The sequence below is a fragment of the Ips typographus genome, linkage group LG1 (assembly GCF_016097725.1).
Source record: "Ips typographus isolate SLU linkage group LG1, UJ_Ityp_2.0, whole genome shotgun sequence".
NCBI lineage: Eukaryota > Metazoa > Arthropoda > Insecta > Coleoptera > Curculionidae > Ips > Ips typographus.
Window position 1 is genome coordinate 5,134,884 of NC_138422.1, and position 26,761 is coordinate 5,161,644.

Here is a 26,761-nt window from a genome sequence, read left to right on the forward strand (position 1 = left end):
CGATTTATATAGATTTTGAAATTTTTGCTAAAACAAATAAAGGTGAAGACTGGGTAGTCCTAGCTGATACTTTGAGGATTTGATATAAAACCGCTTCTCATTGGGTGAGATTGAGCAGAGGAGAAGCATTTAAAAGAGGCGGGGTAAAACCCAAACTTCTACAGGAAGAGAAAATTTTGCTTGTCATATCCTGGGTTGAAGACGAATGTGATATCACTTTAAAGAACTTCAAGAAGAAGTATGGGGTTAAGATAAAAGAGGTGGAGGATCTGCTATAGCCAATTATTTGGAAGGAAACAAGTTCATCAAGAGTGAACTCTGCTGAAACTAAGGGAATTAAAATAGCAGAGTATGTTTGCAATGCAGTCTCTCTTTCGAAGTTGGGAAGATATGGGAAACCATCTGCACGATCTTGTCCTTGTACGTGTACTTTAGAGTGTGTGTTTCACGAAACAGATGCTAATCTGTTACGTGTAGCATCTTACTCCTCAATGCTAAATCCAATCGAGACGATTTGGTCGAACATAAAAACGTTTGTAAAACCAAACTTAAGAATTCCCGATGTTATTTTCCAATAGTCGGTGAGCAAGACCTTTTTTACCTGAAATGAACAATCAATGCGACTATTAAATCCATTATAGGAGGTGATTGTGGTAGAGCAGCTCAACATTCTTCAACTTTTCATGAGGCGGTTCTAAATATGGCTGATGTTGTTGAACGTAAATTGTTGTGAATACATTTTATTATTTTTTCCATACCATCACTGTATTCTAAAGTATATTAATAATTACTAAATTGCTTTGGAGTTTCAGATTTGTTAATTTTATCCACAGAGAATGTATTTTACGGAATTGCCTTTGAATGCTCTGAATTTCTTTTGATGGTTTCTGAATTGCAGTTTCCTCTTTTGAATTACACTTGGCTTTTTCTGAACTACATATGGAATGGTGTAGTACATTTATTTTATTTGTAGCATAGTTAAATTAAAGTATAACTTACGGGTAGGAGGTCTTTCCTTAGGGAAACAGGTCCTGAACAGTCCCTTCGTCCTTGTGTAGTAGTAATACTTTGAGTTCACAGCATCCAGTAACGACTGACTTTGGATATCCGAATTTCTGCTTAGGAAATTCTGAAACAATGAATCACATTATTAAACCTGTTCTAATCTAATACTAACAAATTTTATGTAATCCTTGGCAATTTATCGCAACTCCACACGTATGTGGCTTAATTAAAACGCCTTAGCCAAGAAAATACTTATTCATATCACCTGACTGAATGTATAATAAATCAGTTACGATATCTGCAACGTTGCAGTTGTAAATATTTCGAACAGGAAGTAAACAAGAGGTAGGTAGACACGGAACAGGTCGTATAAACAAAAAAAAATATGAAGACCCAATCTGCTTCTCAGCTTGTAACACCGCAGCCTCTTGACTCTTCAAACATCTTCCTGTTAATCCAAGTGGTTTTAACAAGAACCAGATGGGATGCATCAGATTTCATAACCAGGTAGAATAACTGCCTTGGTTTGTTCTGAAAAGGTTGCCATCCTCGTTTAAAGTGACTTTGTTTACACGGATTATTATTTACCTCGCTAATCTATGAGTTTTGTGTTTTTTATAATAAACTGTTTTATGACTAGGGGGAAGCAAAGTTCAAGCAAGTTTCTCGTCTAGTCGACTGTTGAATTTTCCGGTTTTGTGGTACGTTTACGTGTGAACCAAAGCCGACTCGATGTAAACGGTGCCGATTATTTTGCAAAACAAGATAGGTAGGTAGCCAAGGCACGCCAAGGTCGATCGAACATTCCATTCTTTGACCTGGCAAAGTCCTCGTTAGATAGAACTTTTTGCCACTTGAATATTCCAATTAGGCGAACAGTCTTACAATTAAGTACAGTTACCATTAAGTTATGGCACTAAAGTGGTTAGATAATTTATAAATACAAGGCGGGTTTTTGCTAAGCTTGGAAATTTGTAGCAATAATGCAAGTTCCAGTTTTGATTGAAATCTGCCAAAGTGCGCCTGATATAGTTTACAGTAATTTAATCTCACTTTCATTTAAGTATTCTTAATTATTATAATTCGAACTTCAGTGTTATTGTTTAGTGGCAATTATTGGTCGTTGTACATATTTCAACAGTGAAGAACTGCCTGAGTGAAAGAGAGAAAGGTTTTTAGCTGCCAAATCATTTAATTGGATTGTAATTGCAGTAAGTAAGTAAATTGTTACGTTGATTTAAAATTCATATAAGGTAGATTTCCATAAGCAGCGATTTCGAAAAGATACTTAAATGGAAATAAAAATTGGAGTTTTAGAGATGCAATTTGACAGTGTCATTTTTTTTTTAAATTCTATCAAATGTAATACATTATTTTGTTAATTTGCTACCAAATTGTTGCCATCGTGGCAAATCAACCATTTTCCTCAATAATCGAGAGTCTCAGTTCGCCATGTTGGAAACTATTTTGCTAATTATGAGCAAATCAATTAAAAATGGTTGTTCTGTTGCCAAATCGATCATTTTCCTCAAATAAACGGTAATTACAGTTCACTAACGTTTCTAAAATGACTATTTTGCTAATTTAGTACTAAATTTTTCCAATGTTGCCAATTCGACCATTTTCCTCAAACACGATTGAAAATATACAGAGTGTTCAAATTAACCAGCGTTTAACCTATCCAGAGTGTAGAAAGTTATTCTGAATATTTTTGGTCTGCTGCAAAATCTTACGGTGATTTTTCTCTAACCGTTTTCGAGATATTCGACTTTTGTACTTTTTTATGGAACTTAGCTTAAGTCATCTTAATACGTTGGTGCAGTTATTGTACTGATTGTTTTAAGTGCTCGTTTTACTTAACTTGGTCTACAATCATTAAATGATACATTTTTCGCTTCCAAATCTCAACGAAAAGTTACTCTTCCATTCCCAAAAGTAAAATATGATGTTCCTATCACACGAGGATGTCCGATTATCATGATTATCAATCAAACGTAAAACATATGGGCAATTCTTCTAAACTTTACAATTTATATTTTACTACTAATTATTTTGCTACTTATTCACAGTTTTTCACTAATTTCTCCGAAATCTATTAGTTTTTGGGAAGTTTTTTTTTACATAAATAGTATTACATACTGATTGGTAATCTATCAGTACATTCCATGTCTGTTTCATATATCACGCTTAAATCTGTCTCTGATTAGCTATTTTATATTTCACAAACATGGATCACCTGTCATGGGTTTATCCCACAAATTAAACATCAGTTTTTTTCATTTGAAATAGAAAGTATGAGTGCAAAAATATAACATTTTTCAAATTTCTAACAAAAATCAATTTTATTGACGTTTTCTGATTAGATTTAAATTGAAAAGGTAGTTCTTTTTTTAATCAGCATTACTCGTTATAGTACGAATAATACATAGTATGATACTAACAGTTGTGTCAACATTAGAGTTATTGTACACCAAAGTTATTTAAAATTGTGTCATATTTATGTCAACTAAAAAGTGACAAATAATAGATGAGAGTCTACTAGCTTATCCATTTTTTTTTAATTGTTTTTTTTAAATTTATTCTCTATCTTGTATGTATTATCTAGTTTTTTACCAGATTATTTTACCAGCTTCATGACATGAATACTTTCTGCTTGTTGGATAAATGCATTTTGTAAATTTGTACCATTCAGCAATCCCAAAACATTTAAACCTGTCAACTATAATAAAGCACGTTCTTTTATACTAATCTTGGTACACAGACCTAGCTTACCTTTAGAAATCCGACCAGGTGTGAAATTTACAGGTGCTTTAATGCCTGGGTTGGTGACCTGACAATAAGGTAGACAACCAATTCTCGGTAACGTGCCAAATGCGGAATGTCCATAGTCAGTCAATGAATTATCAATTAGATATGTAATTTTTGTGACTTATGCATAACCTAAAACGGTACAAGGAAGAACCGTTTTTGTTTCAAGCATGCTAAACTCTTACTTTTCATCATTGCACATAACGGAATTTCAACCTTGTTAAAAATCACAGTTCTGAAAAATTTACTTTTGTGGGGTAAATGCGACCACATTATTGCATAGTTCAATTTTAAATTGAAATAAATAAAATGAAACTAAAAAACTATTACAAAACAAGCACATCCTCGAAAGTATAACCATGTTTATATGTTGTATATAACCATTTTTATGAGTATATTTATTAATATACAAAACTAAGAAAAATGCATAAAATAGCAATACTTAAGCACTTACTTAACAAAAAAAAAAATCATTTCTTAAATGTAATAAAGTATAGAAACTGAAAATGCCACACAAAAGATTAAGTAGAATAAATTTGATACTTTCATAGATTTTTAAAGCAAAAATAGCCTTTTCTTTCTAAAGAAAGCTCTAAGCGTTTTAAGATTTCCTCCTTGTTGACAATGGATTCGTCTTTAGTATTAGAAAATACAAAGGATTTGGTTCCGTTTTAATGTTGCCTTTCTCGAAGAAAGCTGCAATAAAATGTCCTTTTCTTCGAATCTATTACATCAATGACTTTTCCGACAAAAGATAGCTTTATTTTGTCAGAAAACTTTACTAGCAAGAAATCTCCTGTATGTAAATGAACGTATTGCTTCTTTTTCTTGTTGGCGTGTTGGAGTTTCAAAAAGTGTAGTATTCTCTGGATTGGGGTCATCATCAGCAATATTTTTTTCTAAATCAGAAAATGTTTGCTTATCGTTATCAGTATCGGTCTCATCAATTTCTTTTCTACGGATATTTCATTTCTTGTTAGTTGACCTCTTTTCGCTCTTTTTCTTTTTGCGTAATTCTATTTATTTGGTTACTTTTCACTTCGTTATCATGATACAATAGTGGAAGTTATAACTTCTGCTCTTCCTGAAATTTTTCGATGGGTTGATTGATTGATTTTGATTGAGATTGATTGATTCCAATAAAATTGTTTCAAAAGAAACTGTTATCTTTTTTGTTGTCAAGGTATTACTATTGCTTTCTTGGTTGAGATGCCCTTCAAATCTCATTAAGGCTAATGGATCAAATTTTTCTCTTGAAATCACTTCTCTGTTGAAGGGGAGTATTCCTGCTTTGCGAAAACCGCTTTTAATGTTTTTTTTTCTGACCAATCTTTCCATACACTTGTAAGTAAGGAACTAAAATCATTTTTTGGAATGCGCAAACCATGATGGGGTTTCTGCCACAAACAGAGTTTTTGATCCCAACTAGATTTTAGTGATTTGAACACTGAAATATCAAGTGGTTGTAATAAGTAGCTCGTGTGTGGCTGTAGTTTTAAAATCGTTAAATTATTAGCATTTGCCAGTTGGACTAGTTTGTATCCTAATTGTGTTGCGTGTCCGTCGTAAATTAGAAGAAGTGTACGTAAGGTATCCAAGGAAGCAAGGTTTTCTTCAAATAATTTATAAAGATTCGCTGATGATCCATCCATTTTTCATATTCACTTTTGAGTGTCCGATACCCAGCTACTCCATACATACATACTCCATACAAACAAGTAATATTTTTCCTTTCCGGATGCTCCAGTCGTTCTTGAGCAGGCTTTTCCCTTGAAAACTACAATTTTGGTTTTTGTACAAGCAGTACAAATGGAGGTTTCATCTAAATTCCATATCTGAGTTGAACAGTCTCCAATTCCCAGTTTATCAAGTTCTTCTTTGAGAAGATCAAAATATTGGCTAACAATAAAGGGATCAGTCATCTTTTTCCTCGCATACTCTACAGACTGGTTTTTTTTTATGGATAAAGCACGTCGTTTTTTAAAATTAAGAAACCAATCCTGTTTAAAAAAGAATTAAAATCAATAAATTGAATATCGAAAACTATATCAATCTTATGACTGTATGAAAGAAGTTCACGTGAGGACTTTCTAATGCAAATCCTGTCATAACATTTTAACGACCTCCAAAAGAATTTAGTTCAATCCGCACTTGGATGTTGTCTGTTACTAAAAAAGGTTTTCCTTGTCGAGCAAGTACGTCACTGCTTGTATTGTTTCGGCATGGAATCTCGAAGAAAATCGAAACCGTCTCTAATGATTTCGTGGCCTACATTTTTTTTTGTTGGTGTTAGAATGCGCACCTACTAATCCATAAACGATGCAAGAAAGTAATTCGTTCAATTGTATCGATTTAGAAAATTTACCGCAATTAGCTTTCTTTATGCATTATTTTTGTTGGCTAATAAAGTGCAGGCAACACATTTTTGAAAAAGACTGAAGATATGCTTCGCTTAACTTGACTAGGAGAACTGGAAATAATTGGATTAGCTTTACAGAGGAAAACGATGTCGTTATAAGACAGTGTGAATGTATTTATGAAACCGCAAGTAGCACTTATCCTAATAAAACTTGTTTTTTAAAAATATGTACATTTTTACTAACAAATAATTAACTGAGGTGGACGTATTGACAGTCTAACTGGATAATGTAAAAGTTTGTTTTTCTTTTGCTTACCTAACATACTTTGTTAATATACAGTTAGGATGTAGCATTGAAAAGGAAAGTGGGACGATTTGTTTAAAGGCAATGAGACGTACTTGAAAATAAATTCCACATCTTATAAGTACGTGCCCATACTTATCTGTCTGCCTGAATTTCTTATAATAATACCCACGGTAATTAACTACCCAGTTAATTTACGACTATTTGCTTAAATATAGAAATTGTGATTTAGTTTTTTATAACAAAATTGTAATTGCATAATTTTACGTAATGGACAAAAATGAGAAATAGCTCAAACTATCAACAATGCAACACCAAAAAAGCATCTATCTTGAAATCCTAAACTAATAATTGAATGCTGAATTATATTGAGTTTTATTACACCATTCTTTTTTAAAGTTAAGTTTTACTGTACTACGAAATAAAATGTATACCCTGTGTAATCCCTAAATGTAACTAAACGTAACATTATAATTGCAAAAAAACTAAACAAAATCGTTTCTCTAGATTGCTTGTTTTGTTACTACTATTAAGTCTTAGCAGCATTAATCAAACAACTTGCTGTATCTATCAGTATTCAGCAAGATCGTTTCTCTGAATATATCATTAATACGCAATGGATAATTTTGCAATTTCCTCATTTGTGGTAACATTTTTTAATCTTTAATGTAATGGAACGTTTATCCAACTTCCTTCCTTTTTCCGTAGATGTTTTCTTAAGTAGTTTATCATCAGGATTAAAAAATCTATTAGAAACTAGGAAAAAGGATTGGTTATAGAGCATCAAGAGAAAAACTTCACAGAAAACCATTTTGTAAGAAGTTTGAGCAGTGGGGTGCTATTCAGTTTTGGAGTTGAAGAATACGTTTTTTTGTTAATAATGTTAATTAGTTATACTTGCCAGACTTTCAGAGCAACACATCGACCAGCTCTCTCAAGAAACTTATAACAGACGAATCAAATCGGGAAGAATGTTATTAAACTCTGCTAACGGAAATAATCGAGAGCAGAATTTTTGGTCATTTGCTACACCCTGTATCTGCAAAATGCCTTAGCCAAAGTTGAAAGCAAAAATTTTTGTTTCTTGTGAGTTTTGGGATTTTCAATAAAGACTGTTTTTTCATGGAAATAAGGGTAAGGAAAAATGCAGTGTAAATTTGTTGTTATAATGGTCATTATGAACTTCTCTTTCACCTCGTGCTTACCGTAACACGATTGAACATATACAGGGTGTTAAAAAAAAAACCTTGTCTACTAGGTGCAGAAAGTCATTCTGAAAATGTTTGGTCCCATGCAATTGAGACAGACACAGACTGCATTGAGAGATCTCAAGTGTGGAATGCAATGGCCGAATTCGGAATGCCAAGTAAACTCATCCAGATGACGAAAGCATGTATGGAAGACGGAAAACCCAGAGTGCGAATAAATAGCAAGCTCTCAGATAGTTTTAAAATACGTAGCGGATTGAAACAGGGAGATGCTTTGTCACCTCTGCTCTTCAAAATCGCCCTAGAGAAAGCAGAAAAGAAGTCAGCAGAAATTCAAACAGAACTCCTGACTGCCCGAGACCCTAAACGATTGTTAGCATATGCAGATGACATTGACATCATTAGATACTCAACACCAACAGTAAAAGGGATATTTCATTGAATAGAAGAGGCTACAAGATAAGTGGGACTCAGGATTAACGAGGAAAAGACCAAATATATGTGTATAAACAGACTGAAGAGGCTGATATGATGGAAGGACAACATCAAAGCAGACCTCGCAAAAATGAATATCCCTCTGGACACGAATCTGTTGGAAGACCGGAAGGACTGGAGGAATAAAGAGCAGTCAGCCAAGACCAACTCTGAGTTGTGGAGCTACTTTGTATGTATGTATGTAAAGGTAATTATGATAAAGTAAAACTTTAAAAACTGTGGATTATGAAAACTAAAAAATACACGAAAAATATTAATTTTTTGCTTTTGTTCTCATTTTTTTTCACATATTTTAATTTTAATTTAAATTGCAGGAATTTGAAACCATGTTTAAATATTGTGTTTAACAATTTTCTCTTGGGAGTAATAATTTACCGACTTTACCTAGCCAAATCAGAAAAATTGTATTTAATTGTTAGCCTTTAAGTCTAAACATATTATTTACTTCCAGTGAAGTGTTCCGTGGACTGAAAATCATAAATGCTAAACACAAAATTAATTAATTTAATTTCTGTAATTTAGAAACTATTAACATAATCCGTCAAACCTTACAAATAAGCATTTATTGAAGACAAGAAAATGCATCAACTTTCTATTCCTGACGTTTTCGTTGTTTTTCTATTAAACAGCAAGGAAAGTGGTAGTATTTACTATTCACTCACATTAAAATTTGAATAATATTATATTAATTTGTCCTGTAATTAAATAATTAAATAGAAGTGTAATACGTCGCAACTATCACCTCTAGCAGCTAGAAGGAATTTTGACATCTCTTCTAAAACATGTTTTTAGTTATATAAATTTTATTAACAAACATTTTTTTCTCCAATGAGTAACGCATAAACAATTATTTTTCATGAAGAAGGTATAATAGATCTTATAAAAAGCTAGTATCTGTTATTAGTTTTTCAGAGTTGTGAAAGTGTATAGTATAAAACGTATTTGTTAGCTACTTCAAGCTTTTGAAAATGTATAAATAATAATAACAAAACAAAGCATTCCCTCAGGTGAGGGCATTATTTTTTATAATGCACGCAATATTAACTAAATAATTTAAAGAAGTTGTTATTTCTTACTTCTGACAACAAAAATCCTGCTTATTTTTATTGTAAAGGCACACATCGCCTTTGAAAATATATATCAAGACGTCTAGCTTATACCATTTTGTTTCCTCAAACTTCGAGAAACTCTTTTTAATACAATTTTTTTATTAATAGAGGGGCTCTAAATCTAAAATAAATTATTAATTCGCTCTGGTTTGTGAACTGAGAACGAGTTGTTTTATATTTTACCCATGTTGGCTCTGTTATCTTAATTACTTTCTTTCTGTCATACTCATTACAGACCACCCTGTATATTGCATATCAAGTTGCATGACAGAGGAAGTCATTAAGCAAAAACTTTTTTTATGGGTTCTTATCGTCTCTTCCTATTTCATATACTGGTGAACCTGCTCATAAGTCATTTACCTTTTCTCATACTTTGTGCGTAGAACGTTTAGTTTCTTATATTGAGTTCATTCTTAGGTTACAAAACTTGTTACGGGCAAGTCTATAACTACTATATTATTTTCTTTTAGTATTATATGTTATAATAGAATTAATTTCTTCTTATTTTTTAAACTTCTTTTTTGAGGAGAGAAAGTAGCACTAGTAGATAAAGAAGAACTGTCTTCTTGAATTTAAAATTAACTTCCGGACAATATAACAATTCTTCGAGTTACGAACGAAATATTGAAGAAGATATGATTTTTTAATACACCATGTTCTTTCCTGGACCTAAATTCTTGAATCAAGGGAAGGGAGCCATCAAGATAAACGTACCTATACGGCATGTGACAGAAATCTGCCATTATCAACTAGTTCTGTCATATTCCAGCCATACCTCTCTTGGCAATCCTATATACTGATTTCAAGATTGAGGGTCCTGGATACTAATTCTAAAAGAGTGAATCACATTCTCATCATACATACTGTCACATTCTGTGAACCTTTCTTCCGAAGCGTTACTAGGTTTCCGCAATACTAGGAAACAATACTTGATTAAAGTCGTACTACAAAAATCCCGGACACACTGTATAATACCTAAAATTAAACTTTATTTTATAAACACACAATGTGTAACTACTGTTTTTACTACTGCAATCTAGCAATGTCAGATAAGAATACATACTAGTATTTTACTTAGCAAAATTAGTAGGTATGTATAATTAAACATTTAAAACGTTACTTTTAAAAATAGCCGACATTGTTTGAAATTAAACTTTTTTGAATATTTAATGTAAGTCTTTACAACAATTACACGAAAACCTTAACATAAATCGGAAAAAGTAGTATTAAACAAGTTTTACATTTAGATTACAGTACCTAATCAATTTCTGCAAAACAACTAGATTTCAATGGAAGGAAAATTGCTTCTAATGGTTGCTTCAGCATTAATTAAATCAGCAAACATCCAAATGTCACAAATAAAGTCTGTCTCAAGTTTTAAGCAAACTAAGGGAAATGGAAAACAAGAGGCAGACCATTCGCACAGATTAGTAAAAGTTATAATTATATCTGTGTCGTGGAATCAGGTTAATAACGTCATAACACATCAACTCCACAGATGTTGTGTTAGAGACAATATGCATCAAGAAGTCATCACGAAAATGAATTTAACGTTGATAAACGTGATAATAAACTGTGGTAAAAGTTAAATGATCATTTTAAGATGTTTTAGACGTTATCAAGATTAATTCTTGAGGTTGGTAAAGAACATGTCGAGGGTTTCCTATCTAAACTTTGACTAATGTAAAAAATTAAAAAAATGTCTTATTTATAACAACACAATTATATCGTTACAGGATCACCTGTTACCTACTACGAATAATTAATAGAAAGTATTTCTGTAAACTTATAAATTAATAAAATATTATAATAATTTCAATGCATAAATTAAATTATTCTCTTTTTATTTCAGTCAGAAAAATATACTCCTAACTCACTATGGACCAAGTACTCAATTTTTAGATCTACGCTGATCGTTTATGAAAATATACACATTTCTCATTTTTAACGTCTGATATCATTTTTGAAGGTAAAGTCAAAAGGATATGTTTCGAAAAAATCCAAAGTTTTAGAAAGAGAACAAGTTTAGAAATTTCTGTATGGTGCTCCTGATGACATTCATCTGCTACATAAGGTAATGCTGGTAATGGGTTTATTTGGTGGATTAAGACGAGATGAGTTAGTTAAAATGACCGTTGACCGTTGGTTATATCTGTAAAAGTGCCAGAAACTAAAACATTTACTTCAAAAAGTTTTACTATTGTCGACGAGGAAAACATAGGTGTTTTAAGTATGATAAGAAGATATGCAACACTAAGACCTAAAGGAATAAAAGAGCAAAGATTCTTTCTTATATATCGTAAAGGTCGCTGTACAGTACAGCCAGTGGGTAAGAATACGATAGGAATTGTACCTACAGCTATAGCAAAGTACTTGAAATTGGATCATCCGGAGTCGTACACTAGCCACTGTCTGCGGCGCACATCGTCTACTCTTCTTGTTGGAGAAGGGGCTACATTTGAAACTTTAAAACGACATGGAAAGTGAAAATGAAGAAGATATTTCTTCAAAAAACAAGGTCTCTCAGGTTGTTATGAACACTAAAACTTATACCGTTTCCAAGGTATTATTTATTCACAATGTATAGGTGAAACATAAATACATAGTAAGACAAGGGCATCGGAAACCAAATTAAATGACTTATTTCGGTAAAACGGCTTAAATCTTTACTGCCCGACCATGTGTTCATATGTATTATGTTACTTACCAATTATTCAGAACAAATACAAAACGTAATAAAAACTCAATAATACAGTTTTATTATTCATTTCTTCTATCCGTATTGTTTATACATCTGATGACAAATGGCTTTGTGTTAATTTTCTTACTTAGAAGGAAGTCAGGTATACGTTCGTAAACTACAAGAACCGCTAAACACATAACGACCAAACCTCAATCCACAACGTATGTTAAACATGCACAGCATACAACAAAAGTTTGTTCGTTAAAAGAACTGTTAGACTACTTTAGAAACAATCGTGAAGTACTAATTTGCAGGAAATACCTTCAAAATGGTCCAAACTAACTGGTTTTACGTGGGTATTAATTTATGCATTTTCAAATTCCAACTGTTTAGAATAATGCAATATGTCAACTAAAGTATTATATCTCACACATTGCTGAACTACTCTAATAAATCGGGTGAGTGATTTAACATTTACTAGACTTTGTCATATGTGCAGATGTCGTTGCGTAACAATAACATTTCTTATACCTTGTAAACGAACGGGCCTCACCTCTAATTCCTCACCTTGTCCATTAAACAAAGCAATTAATATTAATAAGGAAAACGTTTTAAATGTTTTCTTCAATATGCAATGTTTTAACGGATTCTCTTATGTAAGCTTATTTACGTTAAGTCAACATTAAAATGTTGCACCAGATAATTAAGATGAAGCGCAAGATTCCACAGTCTGAAAGCATAAATCACATTTTTAATGCTAAATCGACTTAACACCTGTTAGTTAGATTTACAGTAGGCTAATCGAAAGAGTAATAACCATAACTCCTATAAGTTTTAATGTACACCAGGAATGCGATTGCTGACCATCATATAAATTAAATTTTCATTCACAGATAATTTTTTAACTACGTGACTATTACCGTTAGAAAGTGACCAAATAATTATCATTCTTTGGTGGAGACGCCCTGTAACACTTTCGGAGTTGCTGTGTAAATTTTAATTCAAATACGTTCCATACAAATCATCTTGAATTAACCTAACTCTTTATGATGATATTAATTGACGATATATGAAAACGAGTGTCACAGGAGAAAACACTATTATTCAAAATTTATGGAAAGAAAGCTGACTTTCTGCAGTAATCTGCAAATACAGTTACATTAACATGAAAAGAAGCAAAATTTGTGCATTCGCGTTAAAGAGGGTCACTCATACTTTTACTGGTTGCAATCGGAACGTCTTACAACAGTTGTTTGATTGTATGGTCAGTGAGTGCTCATGTGTGCTAGGAAACTGTAGTTTTCAATTCGTGTAATAAATTTGTGCAACAGTGGATGACAGTTATAAATAATACGGAATAAAATTAAATAACATTTTCCAACTTAAGCACATACTTCGATCGTAGATTACTTAAACAAAAGCATCGAAACATCATATTAAGTAAATAAACACAAGATTGTTCATTCGATTATCATTGTCTGTGTTTTAGATTTTTACAATAGTTTAAATTACTATTGAGGGCAATGGTAATAGCAGAAGGTTACCAGCTGATATATGCCCGTTTGCACCACGATATTTCAAGGCGTCTGACATTAATTGATCCGTTAAGTTAACAATAGCTGGTCTCAGAACAGCGGTGGACGCCCCATGGTACGTCAGAAATGTGGCCATCCAGCGAGATTTGAAGTTCACCACCGTAACGGAAAGGATCAAGCAGAGCGCAGTGAAGATATTCCAAAGAGCGGAAAGCAGCGAAAAAAAAATCAATTACTACGAGAAGCAGTAGAAGCACCCCACAAACGACCCCGATACGTTATTGGATAACGGGTAGTTATTAATAAGTTTTTCTTCTGTTTCAGAAGAGAGACGACGATGTTGTCTACCCCGCAGTTGAATTCATGTGGTTTAGGTTTCGTCCCCTCATTCACGCCAATCACAGTGCCAACCGGAAATTTACGGCCGCCATATGCAACAACGACTTTTGTCCCTTGTTTTGTTCCCTTTTTCCTGCTATATGTTTACATTATTTTTATTCATTTTATGTGCAATAAATCAATTTGGTCCTTTTGTCACAAAATCAATTAAATCATTTTTCATATAGTTTTTTTTAGTATCCAGCATTGTTTATTAAAATTTAATAAACCCTTAATAAAAAAATTACAGAAGATAGCAGTACAGATAAATTACTACTTAAATCAGCATAAACATTGTTTAACAAAAAAACAATGCCAAGTCAGCAGTGTTACTTCAAGAAATTCTGAGAATCATATTTCATAAAAATGGCAAAAAAAAATATGTTAACTAATGTTGATGACAAGAAAACAGAAAAAAAAAGATTAATTCTTGATATCGTAAACCACTTTTTTAATACCGGTTTTTTCAATAAATGTTATCTCAATCTCCAAAGCACACCTGATTGACCGATGTGCTGTAGAAACAAACTATATGCTAAATCTATATTATCTTATCTAGTTTTATAAAATGCATAAACTTCAACGTAATACAAATGTATTGTTTTATACTGGTTGCTTTAAGTATGAGTCAATGACCGTCCTTTATAGTGCACTCACCAAGTATTTTTATTACACCTGTTTGGAGTAGTCAGTCACCGAATTACCAGACTAATGATCATCAAATGAAAGGTTCATTATCATTTAACGTGGAAGCATTAGATTAAAAAAGCCTGCAAATAATAGAGAATCCAGTTCCAAATGTTCCAGAAAGGTCTACATTTTCCCGCTTTCAAAGTAAAAAAGTTTTCCACTCTTTGCAGCAAAATGATAATAATTATTAAAAAATGTGTAATAAAGAGACAATCTTTTAGAGTCAATGTTAAATAATTCATGATACTGTGTATCTCTGCTAGATGTAGCACATTTATTATATAACACTGTTGGTTAAAATAGCGCAATCCTTATAGAAATAAATTATAAATTTAAAGTATTGGCAACTGCTCATTCTGATTAAACCATTTCAATAACCACGACCACAATCAATCATAATTATTTTGATTTCGAATCTAGATAATCTTTTCAGCATTTCTCTATTTCCTGGAATCATGTGAAACCAAATAGACGATTTGAAAAGATTATGGTAGATCCTTAAAATATCCAAACATGCACCTATAATAGGATGGCGTCAGGCTATACAATACGATATACAAAGGATAGGAAGTTTCAGTTCCACTGTACGTGAGTGGAAATTGTAATGCCGCTAGATTTATGGTCTTAGTATGCAGTAAATATGAAGCGTAACTAAATCGGCGTGACAAATTCAAACTAAATAAGACGTTACGCCTAGACCGGCATCAAAAAACTACTTTCTACAGCACCTTTAATAAGATATCGACCGTTTTTGCGTTACGGATTAATTATAGAAAGACAGACCAAATAATAAATAAACCACCTCACAAAGCCCCGACAATTAGTCCAATACCTTTTTTAATGCAGACAATGTTCAATGATCCAAAAATAAAACAAATAATGATTGGAGAATCTAGTTTCACTTTAATTTCTTGCTACGAAAGGCCGCTGAATCTGATTATACGTTTATCAATATACCTGAAGTGATAAGTGGGTTTTTACGCACCAAAGGATGCATCAATTTCTTTGGAAAGCGTTACAAATATGAAAATCCACAAATAGTTACAATAACTCCATTGAACGTGGTTCTCTCCATTCAGGATGACGTAACTAAAAGGGTATGTATTGCATAAAACATAGCAACACCAGCATAAATAATTTATCCTGAAATTGTTGCGACATAAAAGTGCGATATAAACCAGTTTTAATATGCAATTTTATGATAATTACTGGTGGAAACGATAAGCAGAACTGATAAAAAAATAGAAAAACCTCCACCTGTGCAATACAAAAAACTTGTCATCCAGACTGGTTTTACATATTATGAAACATTTATCACTCTAGAATGGTAGAATAAATGGTGTATTACGATTAACTGTTATTTATCTACAATTTGGTTAACTGAGTAATCGTTTTTTAGTTCATAATATCAGATGCATCTGCAGCAATGGGTAAGTATTTTTAATTCTAGTAATGAAGACAGAATTATCAGCTTTTATCTTGTTGTCTAACTAGTGACATTCTGCTATTGTGACTTTGTTTTTTGAAGACAGTATACTTACTGCGATAACAAGAATGTATACTGGTTTTCAAAACAAGTAGTTCATGTTAAAACATTTAAGTTCTTATTGTTTGTGTGAATGAAGACTGACTGACAACCCCATAAATTATACGATAAAGATATGGTTAACATTTTGGTATTTCCGGTTTTTTCATAATCGTATAAACTTTTATCTTAGTGTTACAACACCCCACACTTTAGGGTTGATAATTATGTTTACTCAAGGCGTGGGTTAAAGCATGAATTTATAACTAACTCGATGGGGCACTTGAACATTTACATAGGGTAAATATACAGTGCGTTTTTTTTAACGCGCAACATAGGATTTCACGTGTTAAATTTTTAAGCCCATGTTAGACCATGTTATTTTGGAACTACAAGTATAAAACTTGACGGGTGGCTATTTCGTACCCTGAAGCTTAAGTAAATTTACCAATTCGGCCTAAAAAGTGTTAAAAAACTTGCAAAAAATCATCTTTTTTCGAAAAGGTTTTATCGTTTCATACTCCCTGTATGCATTGTTGTTCTTTGTTGTTTTTGATACTGGCACGGCAGGTAGCAGGTAAAATTTGGCATAGAAAGTAAAACAGGGTGATCATTAACTTTATATCAAGAAAGTGAAGAACAAAAGAAGTATTTTTATAAGTGAATTGTTCAAATTGACCTCCGTTTGAAGCCAAACAGTATATTCCAAACAATCATAAAATGCCCTTTTGACGTTCAAAAGATATCGGGTCGTAATGCAGTCAAAATAAGTTACTTTACCTGCTACCTGCCCTGCCAGTATCAAAAACAACAAGGAACAACAATGCATACAGGGAGTATGAAAGGATAAAATCTTTTCGAAAAAAAATGATTTTTTTCCAGTTTTGAATCACTTTTTAGACCAAATTGGTAGACTTACTTAAGCTTCAGGGTACTAAAGAAACACCGGTCAAGTTTTATACTTGTAGTTCCAAAATAACATGGTCTTACATGGGCTTAAAAATTTAACACGTAAAATCCTATGTTGCGCGTTAAAAAAAACGCACTGTATACTAGAGAGGTTTCACACCAGGTAAAGATACACGAGAGCAGCTACTTAATGCCCGACAGATAATCGAAAAACCAACTTAAAATTATATTTGTGTTTCGTGGACCATACGAAAGCGTTCAATTCTGTGAACTGGTCACTTCTATCGAGAGTTATGGGTGAAATGGGTGTTCCCAAACATCTGATATTTTTGATTAGGAGACTCTACCAACACAATAACGCCAAGTTCAAAACAGGACAGTGTCCAGAGTTTTCAACATAGAGGCCGGTGTCAAACAGTGATGCATGCCCTTATCTCTTTGTTCCTCTTTTACAACATATACCCATAGCAAATACATAATAAGAAAATTTCTTTTAGGAAGATGGAATATCAATTGGAGGAAAAAAATAAGTAACCTGAGATATGCGGACGACACCTTGACTATTCCTGAAGATAAAGAGCAACTACATATAATGAACAAATTATAGATCTATAGTAGATAATATCGTTTAAAAATCAAGAAAACAAAAACCAAAGTGATGATTATCAATCGATCCAATGACTCATCCAATATCAAAAACGTAGCGGGATATGACGTGGTGGAGAAGTGTGTATAATTAGAATCGTTGATTACCAAAGATTGGGATTGTTCAGAGGAAATAAAGATAAGATTGAGAATGACCAGATCAGCAACCACTAAACTCATAAAAATATGGAGAGATCACACCAATTCCTTGATCTTCCCAATTAAAGACACTAAAGAAAACAGATCGAATTATGGGTGATAAAGTGTCATGGGTGGAACACAGAACAAACGTCTCTGTTCTACAAGAACTAAAATTCAAAAAACTTCTACTAAACCAAATCAATAGAGCATATTAGCTTAGCTACTTTGGCAATATATCTAGAAGAACATGGAGGTGGAAAACCTTGTGGTCGAAAGAAAAAGACCTAGAGGATGGTCTAACGAAACCGGTAAATTAATTAAAATGACCGAACACCCAATGCACAGGTAATACATCTAGCACAAGATAGATAGATAAGGACAAGTATACTCCACAAAATTCACAAATTTGAAAATCTACAACCAAAATTTACAATAATATTTTACGTCTTAAAAATACAGAAGAATTAACTGAAAATTGAAACTGCTAGCGGAAGTCTTTGAGATAGCTTATTATTTGCGGTTATATTTAACACCCTGTATTTCCGGAACTCCATGACCGCATTTGATAAACAAACAAGACTTTGAAAGATCGTTTCTTATAGAAACAGAGTGGCAGATAAGTAATTTTAGTAGAATAAGTAAGTTTGAATGGAATTGATTTCCTCATGCTTATACAGGATATTGAAAAATATTCTACAAACTTGTTGCATTGCAACTTTTATCATACATATCATACAATGGGCTTGGATAGTGTGGTGGTTTTTCAATATTTAGTTTAAAACAGAAATTACAAGGCGTTTTTCAAAAAATTGCACTTAATATAGAATAAAAGAAATGTTTTTGACCGATGATTTTACTTTGAATGGAATTTTTGTATCAAAATTGTTCTAATCTTCTAAATTCTTCTGCATTCTTGTTACCCAGAGTGAAGTGACGAACTGACATTTATCACATTTATCATAAGTGTGTGAAGATTACACACACTTATGGTAAATGGTCTGTATCATCAGATTTTCTGTCTCCCTTGTAGAACATTAAATAATAGGATATTCTTCAACTAGCTTATAATGATGGCTATTATTGATTAATGTCCATTATACGCTTGAAGAAAATCACCCTACTGTCATACTAAAGAAATATGGGAGAAAAATACATTAAATCTCACGTGATACTTTTGTCATGTGAAGTAGAAGTTTATGATCTCTTGCTATGTGTCCAAAAACACATAGCAAGAAAATTAAAAAATTGGCAACCTGTATCTAAAAAATAAAACGCCACTGTCTGTTGAAAAATGGAAGAAGGCCTTTTTTAATGAGGAGTCGATAGTTTTTCGTTGCAATACTGATTTAGAAACGACAAACTTATATAAAATAAACTATATTAAATATTGAAATTTTACGTCAATTTCTGCACCAATTTGGTGTAGGACGTTTAGTCAATTTCTGCAAAAAAAACTGTAAAAATCGAGATTTAAACTTTAGATAATCCATTATTATGCAGAATTGTTATTTTTATTATCAAGTTTTATATCCTACAGAGACAGTGTGCTGTAAATAATTGCGGACATCTAAAAAACTAAAATAGACCTAAATATTTTCTAAGGTTGAATCAGTGATTGTCTAATTTGTATTAATATATTAAAATTAATTATTAATTTGTTGATTAATTATTGAAACAATATTGATGTTTTATGTTATCTGAACGTCAGTACCTACGTTTTAGATCAGTAGACTGATTAGATTCATAAATCTTCAGTTTATACAAAAGGGTTATGCTTTTTTCAGTTTAAAAAGGAAAATCAAACCTATTTGATGTGATAACGAACGTTTTTTAACTTATCATAATTATATTATGTGATTTTTTAATGCTTTTATTCTTTTTGTTTTGTTTTTATGGCGTGCGTTTAATGACGATGGAAATAACAACTAATACTTCGGTGAATGTTGAAATAAATCAATATTTCCAACAAAGCCCAAATTGCTTGTGAATTTGTTTCCCACCGAAAATTTAACTATCAAGTAAGTTACACTTACTGTAAATGCACAACGGGAAACTCCCAATAATTAAAACATTTCTAACCTAAATTAAATTTGACCTTAAAAGTTAGCATTCATTTCAATGCTGATCTATCTAATTAAGCTCCAATTATATTCAGCACAGTTAAGAGAAGATGAACGGAACTGGATTATTCAATATTATATTTTTTTATTCTTAATAATAAATATTTATGTTGTGTTAGGTATAGCAAATTAGCAATATAGTAATATTAACAATGACAGGACAGTATGTGTCAGATGTTAATTTAATCGACCCACACTTGATTCATTCGCAAAAAATAACAGTTACCTAATAAGATATCGGAAGTATCATGTTTGGTTTTGCTAAAATGTGGGTGAAGTGGTATTGTGTTGGGCAACTATCATTAATTCAAATAATTAATAATAATTTTTCGAGTAACACAAAACGTTGGGTTTTGTTTCCTAATGTGGGTACCGAGGTAAACTGAAGTTTCTTACTTGACTACCTTCAATATGGTCAATCAAACAATGTAAATGTATACTCAACTCTTTCAACTTACAATACAATTGCAAACTTGAACACATTCAATACATACAAATGCAACAATAAATGATTGTGAAAAGACTTGATTTATTCATTTCTCGGACTTAAAAACTCAATGACGTCGCATCAAAAAATGCGGACACGCAACTGCTGCATCTTAATTTATCCGTGATTAACATTCATCATACACCACATCATCGCCAATTTCTTACCTGTATATTCGTTCTTCTAACTTCGATATACAGCCAATTGTCCGTAGCAAAAGCTATAGACAGCAAAGCTACAGCAATAATGCTGGTAATTGTAGCTAAACTTAACGTAACAGCGGAACAAGGCATCTTGATTTTGGTACTCAGGTAACAGTACTTCAACTCGTCACTAAGAAAACTTGAAAGAAAACGCGAAAAACTACCGGAACTTGCTGGTGGTCAATCGCGGGTCATTTTCGTGGTCGAAACAGCCGAAATTCAACGGAAATCAGGTCGTACGGCCAGCAAATCGCGTTGACAAGGAACTACTTTGTCTGAAAGTGGTACTTCGATAGCCTCGAGAACGAAGGAACTGGTTTTACTTGCGTACAAGAAAGTTGAAATAGCTGTTAATTCATACCACGACGCGCCGATGGTTGTCTACCTGCTGCTGGTACTATAAAGTCAAGTGGTGATGGTGATGCAGTACCATGTAGTTTATGAGTGCTGTGTCTCCATCTGTTGGACGCTTTAAGAATCTGCTAACTTACTGAAAAGGTTTCTATAGGGTGTTAAAGTTTCGTTCAATTTCATTAATTGTTTTATTACTTAACTTAACAACAAAGTAAAATAAATATTTAACGTCAAAAATACAATGTTAATCAAAGAAGTAATGTGTTAAACAGAAATATGTCGCCGCGTTATCGATTTGGCCAAGTTGGAGACTTGGGCAATTTTCCTTCCTTCCGAACAGGAGCATGTAACCAGCCCTGGTTATCAGTTTGGATTCCGCTGCTACTGATTCTATAACATCTGCCTTGTTGACGACTTCTTCCAACTTGTTCAGGAATCTGTTCAACAGGTACTCCTAAGTCGATGTCTCGACGATGATGTGTATCTAATATTTTCTGTGTCCGGACTGCTTCACTTTCTAAAACCACTCTTCTGCACGGCGCTTCAGTTTGAGCCATTTTAAGTCGCTTGCAGCCTTCCTAACAAGGTCTTGCCTTCATGGCTTTGGGAAAGAAATTTCCCTGCAATGTAATCTTTCTTGTTGTCTGTTCGACCATCTTCACACTAAACTCGTCTCGATTAGTCTTGATGACGCTATTCTCCAAATCCAAATGGAATTTATAGTACATCATCGGTTATGTTGGCTACGAGAACCAAATGATTGAAAACATACTGTCCAAACTTGATTTTAGCTTCATGGATTCCCAATACAGGCATTGTAACACCCCTGGCTGTTTCCAATATCAACTTTGCACCGGTATCACTAATTCTGCAATGCTTCACTACGTCTGGTCTTACTAGGGTGAAACAAGTTCCAGTGTCGACATCCTTCTGCACATCATGCCATTCACTATCAAGCTTGTGTTGTTCTGCTGAAGACGAGAGATTTATGCGCAACACAGGAATAGAACCACCAGGAAATTTCCCACTCCAACAAGAACCGCCCCGAGGGATGAATCTGGAATGGAAGACATGGCAAACCCTTAACAGCATGCGAACTGGTGTTTGGTGTTTTTGGATCTGGATTCGAAAAAGTAAAGTAAGTAATCTGTTTCAAAAAGATATGTCACTACTCCAGAGAGCCAGCGATATGTAATGAAAGCAATAGATTGAACCTTCGGAAGTTGTTTGAGATAAACAGAAGCTCGAATAATTGCTGTTAAACAACCAAACCATCGGTAATTTTGCAAATCAAGCAAAACCATTCCTCTGATAGTGATCAGCCAAGCACCTAGATTGCTTGCGTACTCTGTATATTTCGTACTTATAATTTCTGTATTTTTTTTGGTTTATCTTATCACTGGTGGTTTAAAAAATAATAAGATTTGTCGTTTTATAGCTTTAAATTTTAATTTTAGCTCTAACATTTTAACGCTTTCAACATTTTTAAATTGACTGCTTGTTCTCGTTTATGTATGTTTATTTTGTCTTAGACTTCTTTTTTGTGTAACACCTGTTTTTTATTAGGTCTGAAGATGACTTGTGGCAACAACTTTGAGTTTTCCGTTTTCTTGTGATTATAAAAAATCGATTACTTCGAGTATTTGAACAATTGATATCTACCTATTAAAAAAAAATTAAAGACGTATTTAACCTATTAACTTCCACTGCTATCACATCACACCCAGTCGATCAATCACTTTACTTTCAAATAGCAACCAATTAATTAGATAACCTAGGTCAATATTTTGATGAAGGAAAAAACCCTCACGTTGTTTGTCTCTATGTGGGCCTCATCCATTCTTAAAGACATGAGAAATTGATGACAGTACTTATTCTGAGATAGTGGACATTAAACGGTATAGGAGATGTACCAACCTGAACAATTGAATCCTTTTCGTCGGTGCGTCATTCAACGCACTAATATGGCTGATATTAAGAGTAATAGAAAAAGTATTGCGAATGCAAAAAACTATTTTCGAGAGTACTGCGATTACACTGGAATTCATGGATTTAAGTTTATTGGTGAACGAAGAAGTCTGTGTGAAAAGTAAGTAATTTAAATCTTTACTTCATAGCTCAGTAACTCAGTTGGTGTTACAGAATAAGTTGGACCATAGTTTTTTGCATCAGCCTGATTACTTGCATTGGGGTGGTGTATGAAGTTTTCAAAAAATGGCAGAAAAGTCCCATAATAGTAAATTTTGCTTCGGAACAAGTCAATATATTTGACATTACGTTTCCCGCCGTCACCATTTGTCCGGAAACCAAAGTTTACAGCGATCATTTCAACTATTCTTTTAGTCTGAGGATGAGTCTTAATAATAACAGTAATGAGAGTATTCCTAAAGAAGAGTAAGTATTAATTAAATAATTAAAATATATACAAGATGTTTCACGATAAATAAAGTAAATAAAAATATAAAATAAATAATAATATAATAAAATAAAAGTTTTCATTGAACATAAAAAATAACTCTAGTTTCATAAACCATTTCGTTATCATGCACACTAGTAATATAAATAACTGTCATTTTGAATTTATAATTGTGATCTAAAAACTGTAATTTACAGATTGAAAAAACTTCAATACATGTCTTTACTATGTAACGTCAATATGTTCTACAACAAAATTCCCAAAGTTGACACTATTGATGAAGAGTTTTACGAATTCTTGAAAAACGTACGTCCAAATATGTTTTCTTCACAAATTATATTATTTATCCTGGTGAAATATTTCAGGGTACACCTCCGTTTTTCACTAAATGCGTTTGGATGGGGCATGAGTACCCTTGTAGCCATCTTTTCCAGCCACTGTACACAGACGAGGGCCTATGTCATACCTTTAACATGTTAAGCAAAAGGCAGTTGTTTACAGACCATACGTAAGAATTGATTTGGTTTAAGGTTAACGAGATTTCAATAAAATTTTTAAATATAAAGTGAAAACATCGACCGTCCCCCTGATGTGTATAAAGATGAAATGTCTACAAAATGGTCAGCTGACTATGGATTTCAAGAAGATGCTGGTATTGAAACTTATCCTAGACGAGCTTTTCTATCTGGTTCCACCAATTCTTTGGAAGTAAATCTAGCAGTTAACAATACGGACTTGGACTATGGGTGTACACATTACCAAGGCTACAAGGTAAACTAATTTTGACTTTTTATGTACTTGTAACCACTAGAAAGTTACCTTTTTCAACCACATAATGAAAGTAAGCTCCATAACTTAACCAAATCTCTATTCCCAATTCCCATACATAAAACTTGTGACTTGTTTCTGTAAATTTTGTGACAATAATGTGAGGAACGGAAAAAACACTCTAGTAACAAGCCTCGGAATGAACGGACACAAAGACGACCCAAGCTTAGGAAACGAACGAATATCGGAACTTGGAACACACAAGGCATCTCTGAACTAAAAATTCTCAATATCGACATAGCAGTTCTAACTGAAACAAAAAAAGAGCAAGGTTCAGAAAACCTAGGGCAATATGACCTTTTCTAGAGCGGAATAGCAAGGGATAAAGGAGCACAACAAGGAGTGGCAATTCTGATCCGCAAAAGCCTCAGGAGGAATATCACGTCATGGAAACTTATTAACGAAGGGGAAAAGTAAATGACGATGCACCAATGCAGAAAAAAGATCAATTTTATGAGAACCTCTCTTCTGAAATAACAAAAATAGGAAACTCAAGGAAAATTATTCTCTTTGGAGATTTTAACGGCAGGACAGGGAAAAAAAGAAAAGATAAAGTTGTTGGTCAGTTTGGAGAAGACACAACAAACGATAATGGCAAACAGATTGATATCAATAGCAGAACAACATGAACTGAAAATATTGAACGGCGTCTTCCAGCACCCATGGATTAGTTTCAATATTAAGAACTATTATTTTAGGTGGTGTTGCACAGTCCTCATCGATTTCCCACTGTCAGTAGTCACTACATGAGAGTTCCCCTTAGAAAATCAGTGAGTGCTGCTATCACACCAGTACAAATAAAAACATCACCTGATGTGGCTCAGTATAATATCAAAAAGCGAACCTGTTTTTTCCAAACCGATATGAAACTCAAGTACTTTGACAAGTACTCACAAAAAAACTGTCGTTTAGAATGTTTTGTGAATTTAACTATGGAAAGTTGTGGCTGCGTTGAGTATTATATGCCACGTAAGTTTTTTCCCTGGATGTTAATAACTAAAAAGGCAAAATTAAGTCGAATTTTTAGGGAAGTTAGATGTGCCCATTTGCGGAACTGGCAAATACGAATGCGTTAGGAATGCTTCTGGTAAGTTCTTCATAACGCACTAGTTGAGTTATGTAATTAGCGTTTTAGAGTTCGCAGTCCATCTTACGTTTCTGCTCGTAAAAAGCCACTTTCCACATAACTTGAAAGATAAAGAAAGAGAGAAGTTGTTGAGGTTTGTGGGCAAAAGAACGAACAACTTGTCTGAGCTGTCACATAATTTTTGCTATTGTCCGGAAATGTGTAACACTATGGATTATAGCGTCGAGATTACTGAAAGCGATTATGATTGGCCTAGGAAGATGGCTGCTTTGGGTATTGATGTCACCAAAGATGATGAAGGGTAAGACGGAGCTTAATATCATGATGCTTTAGTTAGTAGTTAAAATGAAAGTAAGACAATTGAAAAATTACGTATGAGAGTTATTAATGAACAATTTTCCAATCGTTATCGTCCATTGAAAAACTCTGATAATACACGGTGGGCGGAAAAAGATAATTATTACTACAAGACTATAGTGTCAAATGCCTTGACTAGGATAGGGGCGCCCCTATTTACTAATTATGTTTAAAATTACTGTAGTCTTGTAATTTTCAATTTTTTCAGGTGTAACCGCTACTATTAAATTCAAAACCATGCAAAAGAGTAAAATAACCCTCTAACTAATTTAATATAGATGCAGCAACTTTTAGTTTAGTTAGTAAAGTAAATTTGTAAGTTTTTGACATCCAAACGTGTGCTAACAATACTTTAAATTCCAGATTGTCTTCGTCGCAACTTCTTGTCTATTTCAAAGCTAACACTTTTATCCCTTTGGAGCGCAATGAACTATTCGGCCCTTTTGACTTCTTAGCGAACGTCGGAGGACTTCTGGGACTGTTTATAGGGTTTTCCCTTCTGTCAATGGTGGAGTTAATTTATTTTTTCACACTGCGTATTATTTGCAATCTGAAATTGTATAATACTTGGTATGGAAAGCCTGAAATGAAACCTATTAATCCTGTGGCCGCCGCTTTGAGTAAAACTCAAAGTTTAAACGTACCTTAAACATTTTTTTTTCTACGACTCCTAGAAAAATTTAAACTTTTCTTTCTCATTTAAGGGATAAAAATGTCACTGTTACTCCTTAGGGAGTGTAAGTGCCACCAGAAAAATTGAAATCAATGCTGTGTATCTGACACTTTCTTGACAAATTGACAAATAACATCTCTTTTTTCATCCAAATGCCAGAAATAGTAAATAATATATAAAATAAAGCAAAGTTGCACTTTCCTCCCTTGTTGACCAAATATTTATTATATCCAACTATTATCTATGTTTGTTAGTTACGTAATGAATTTAAATTAATTCTTAACTTATAGATAGTAAAGTAGTTCACAAAATAATAAGTTTATGTATGTACTATGTAGCAGCAGCAAATGCAATAAACAGTTGCAACCAATCACATTATAATCTTATCAGTGAAAATTGTTTATTTATTCTTACCTCTCACCTCTCATTGGTTACCGTATAT

The 26,761-nt window shown here is 33.0% G+C and overlaps 2 protein-coding genes across 4 annotated transcripts in view; one reads left to right on the plus strand and one right to left on the minus strand.

Moving 5' to 3' along the window:
* LOC145740197 (uncharacterized) overlaps window positions 1–20,909 on the minus strand; it is a 30,475-nt gene extending 9,566 nt beyond the window's left edge. Inside the window, exons 1-2 of one of the 3 annotated variants that reach the window (XM_081995566.1) lie at window positions 20,569–20,909; window positions 1,000–1,129 (exon numbers count right to left, since the gene is read on the minus strand). In XM_081995566.1, coding sequence (XP_081851692.1) covers window positions 1,000–1,129; window positions 20,569–20,694 — 256 coding nt within the window. In that variant the 5' untranslated portion in view covers window positions 20,695–20,909. The remainder of the gene's footprint in view (window positions 1–999; window positions 1,130–20,568) is intronic. The other 2 variants (XM_081995565.1, XM_081995567.1) reach the window with 2 other exon arrangements.
* An 83-nt stretch (window positions 20,910–20,992) lies between these two features.
* LOC145740196 (pickpocket protein 28-like) lies at window positions 20,993–26,727 on the plus strand. Its single transcript, XM_081995564.1, has 9 exons — window positions 20,993–23,047; window positions 23,101–23,352; window positions 23,572–23,680; window positions 23,740–23,882; window positions 23,941–24,145; window positions 24,901–25,171; window positions 25,230–25,289; window positions 25,338–25,590; window positions 26,010–26,727. Exons 1-9 carry the CDS (start codon window positions 22,866–22,868, stop codon window positions 26,293–26,295), a joined length of 1,761 nt encoding a protein of 586 aa, XP_081851690.1. The 5' UTR covers window positions 20,993–22,865; the 3' UTR covers window positions 26,296–26,727.
* The last annotated feature ends 34 nt before the right edge of the window (window positions 26,728–26,761 follow it).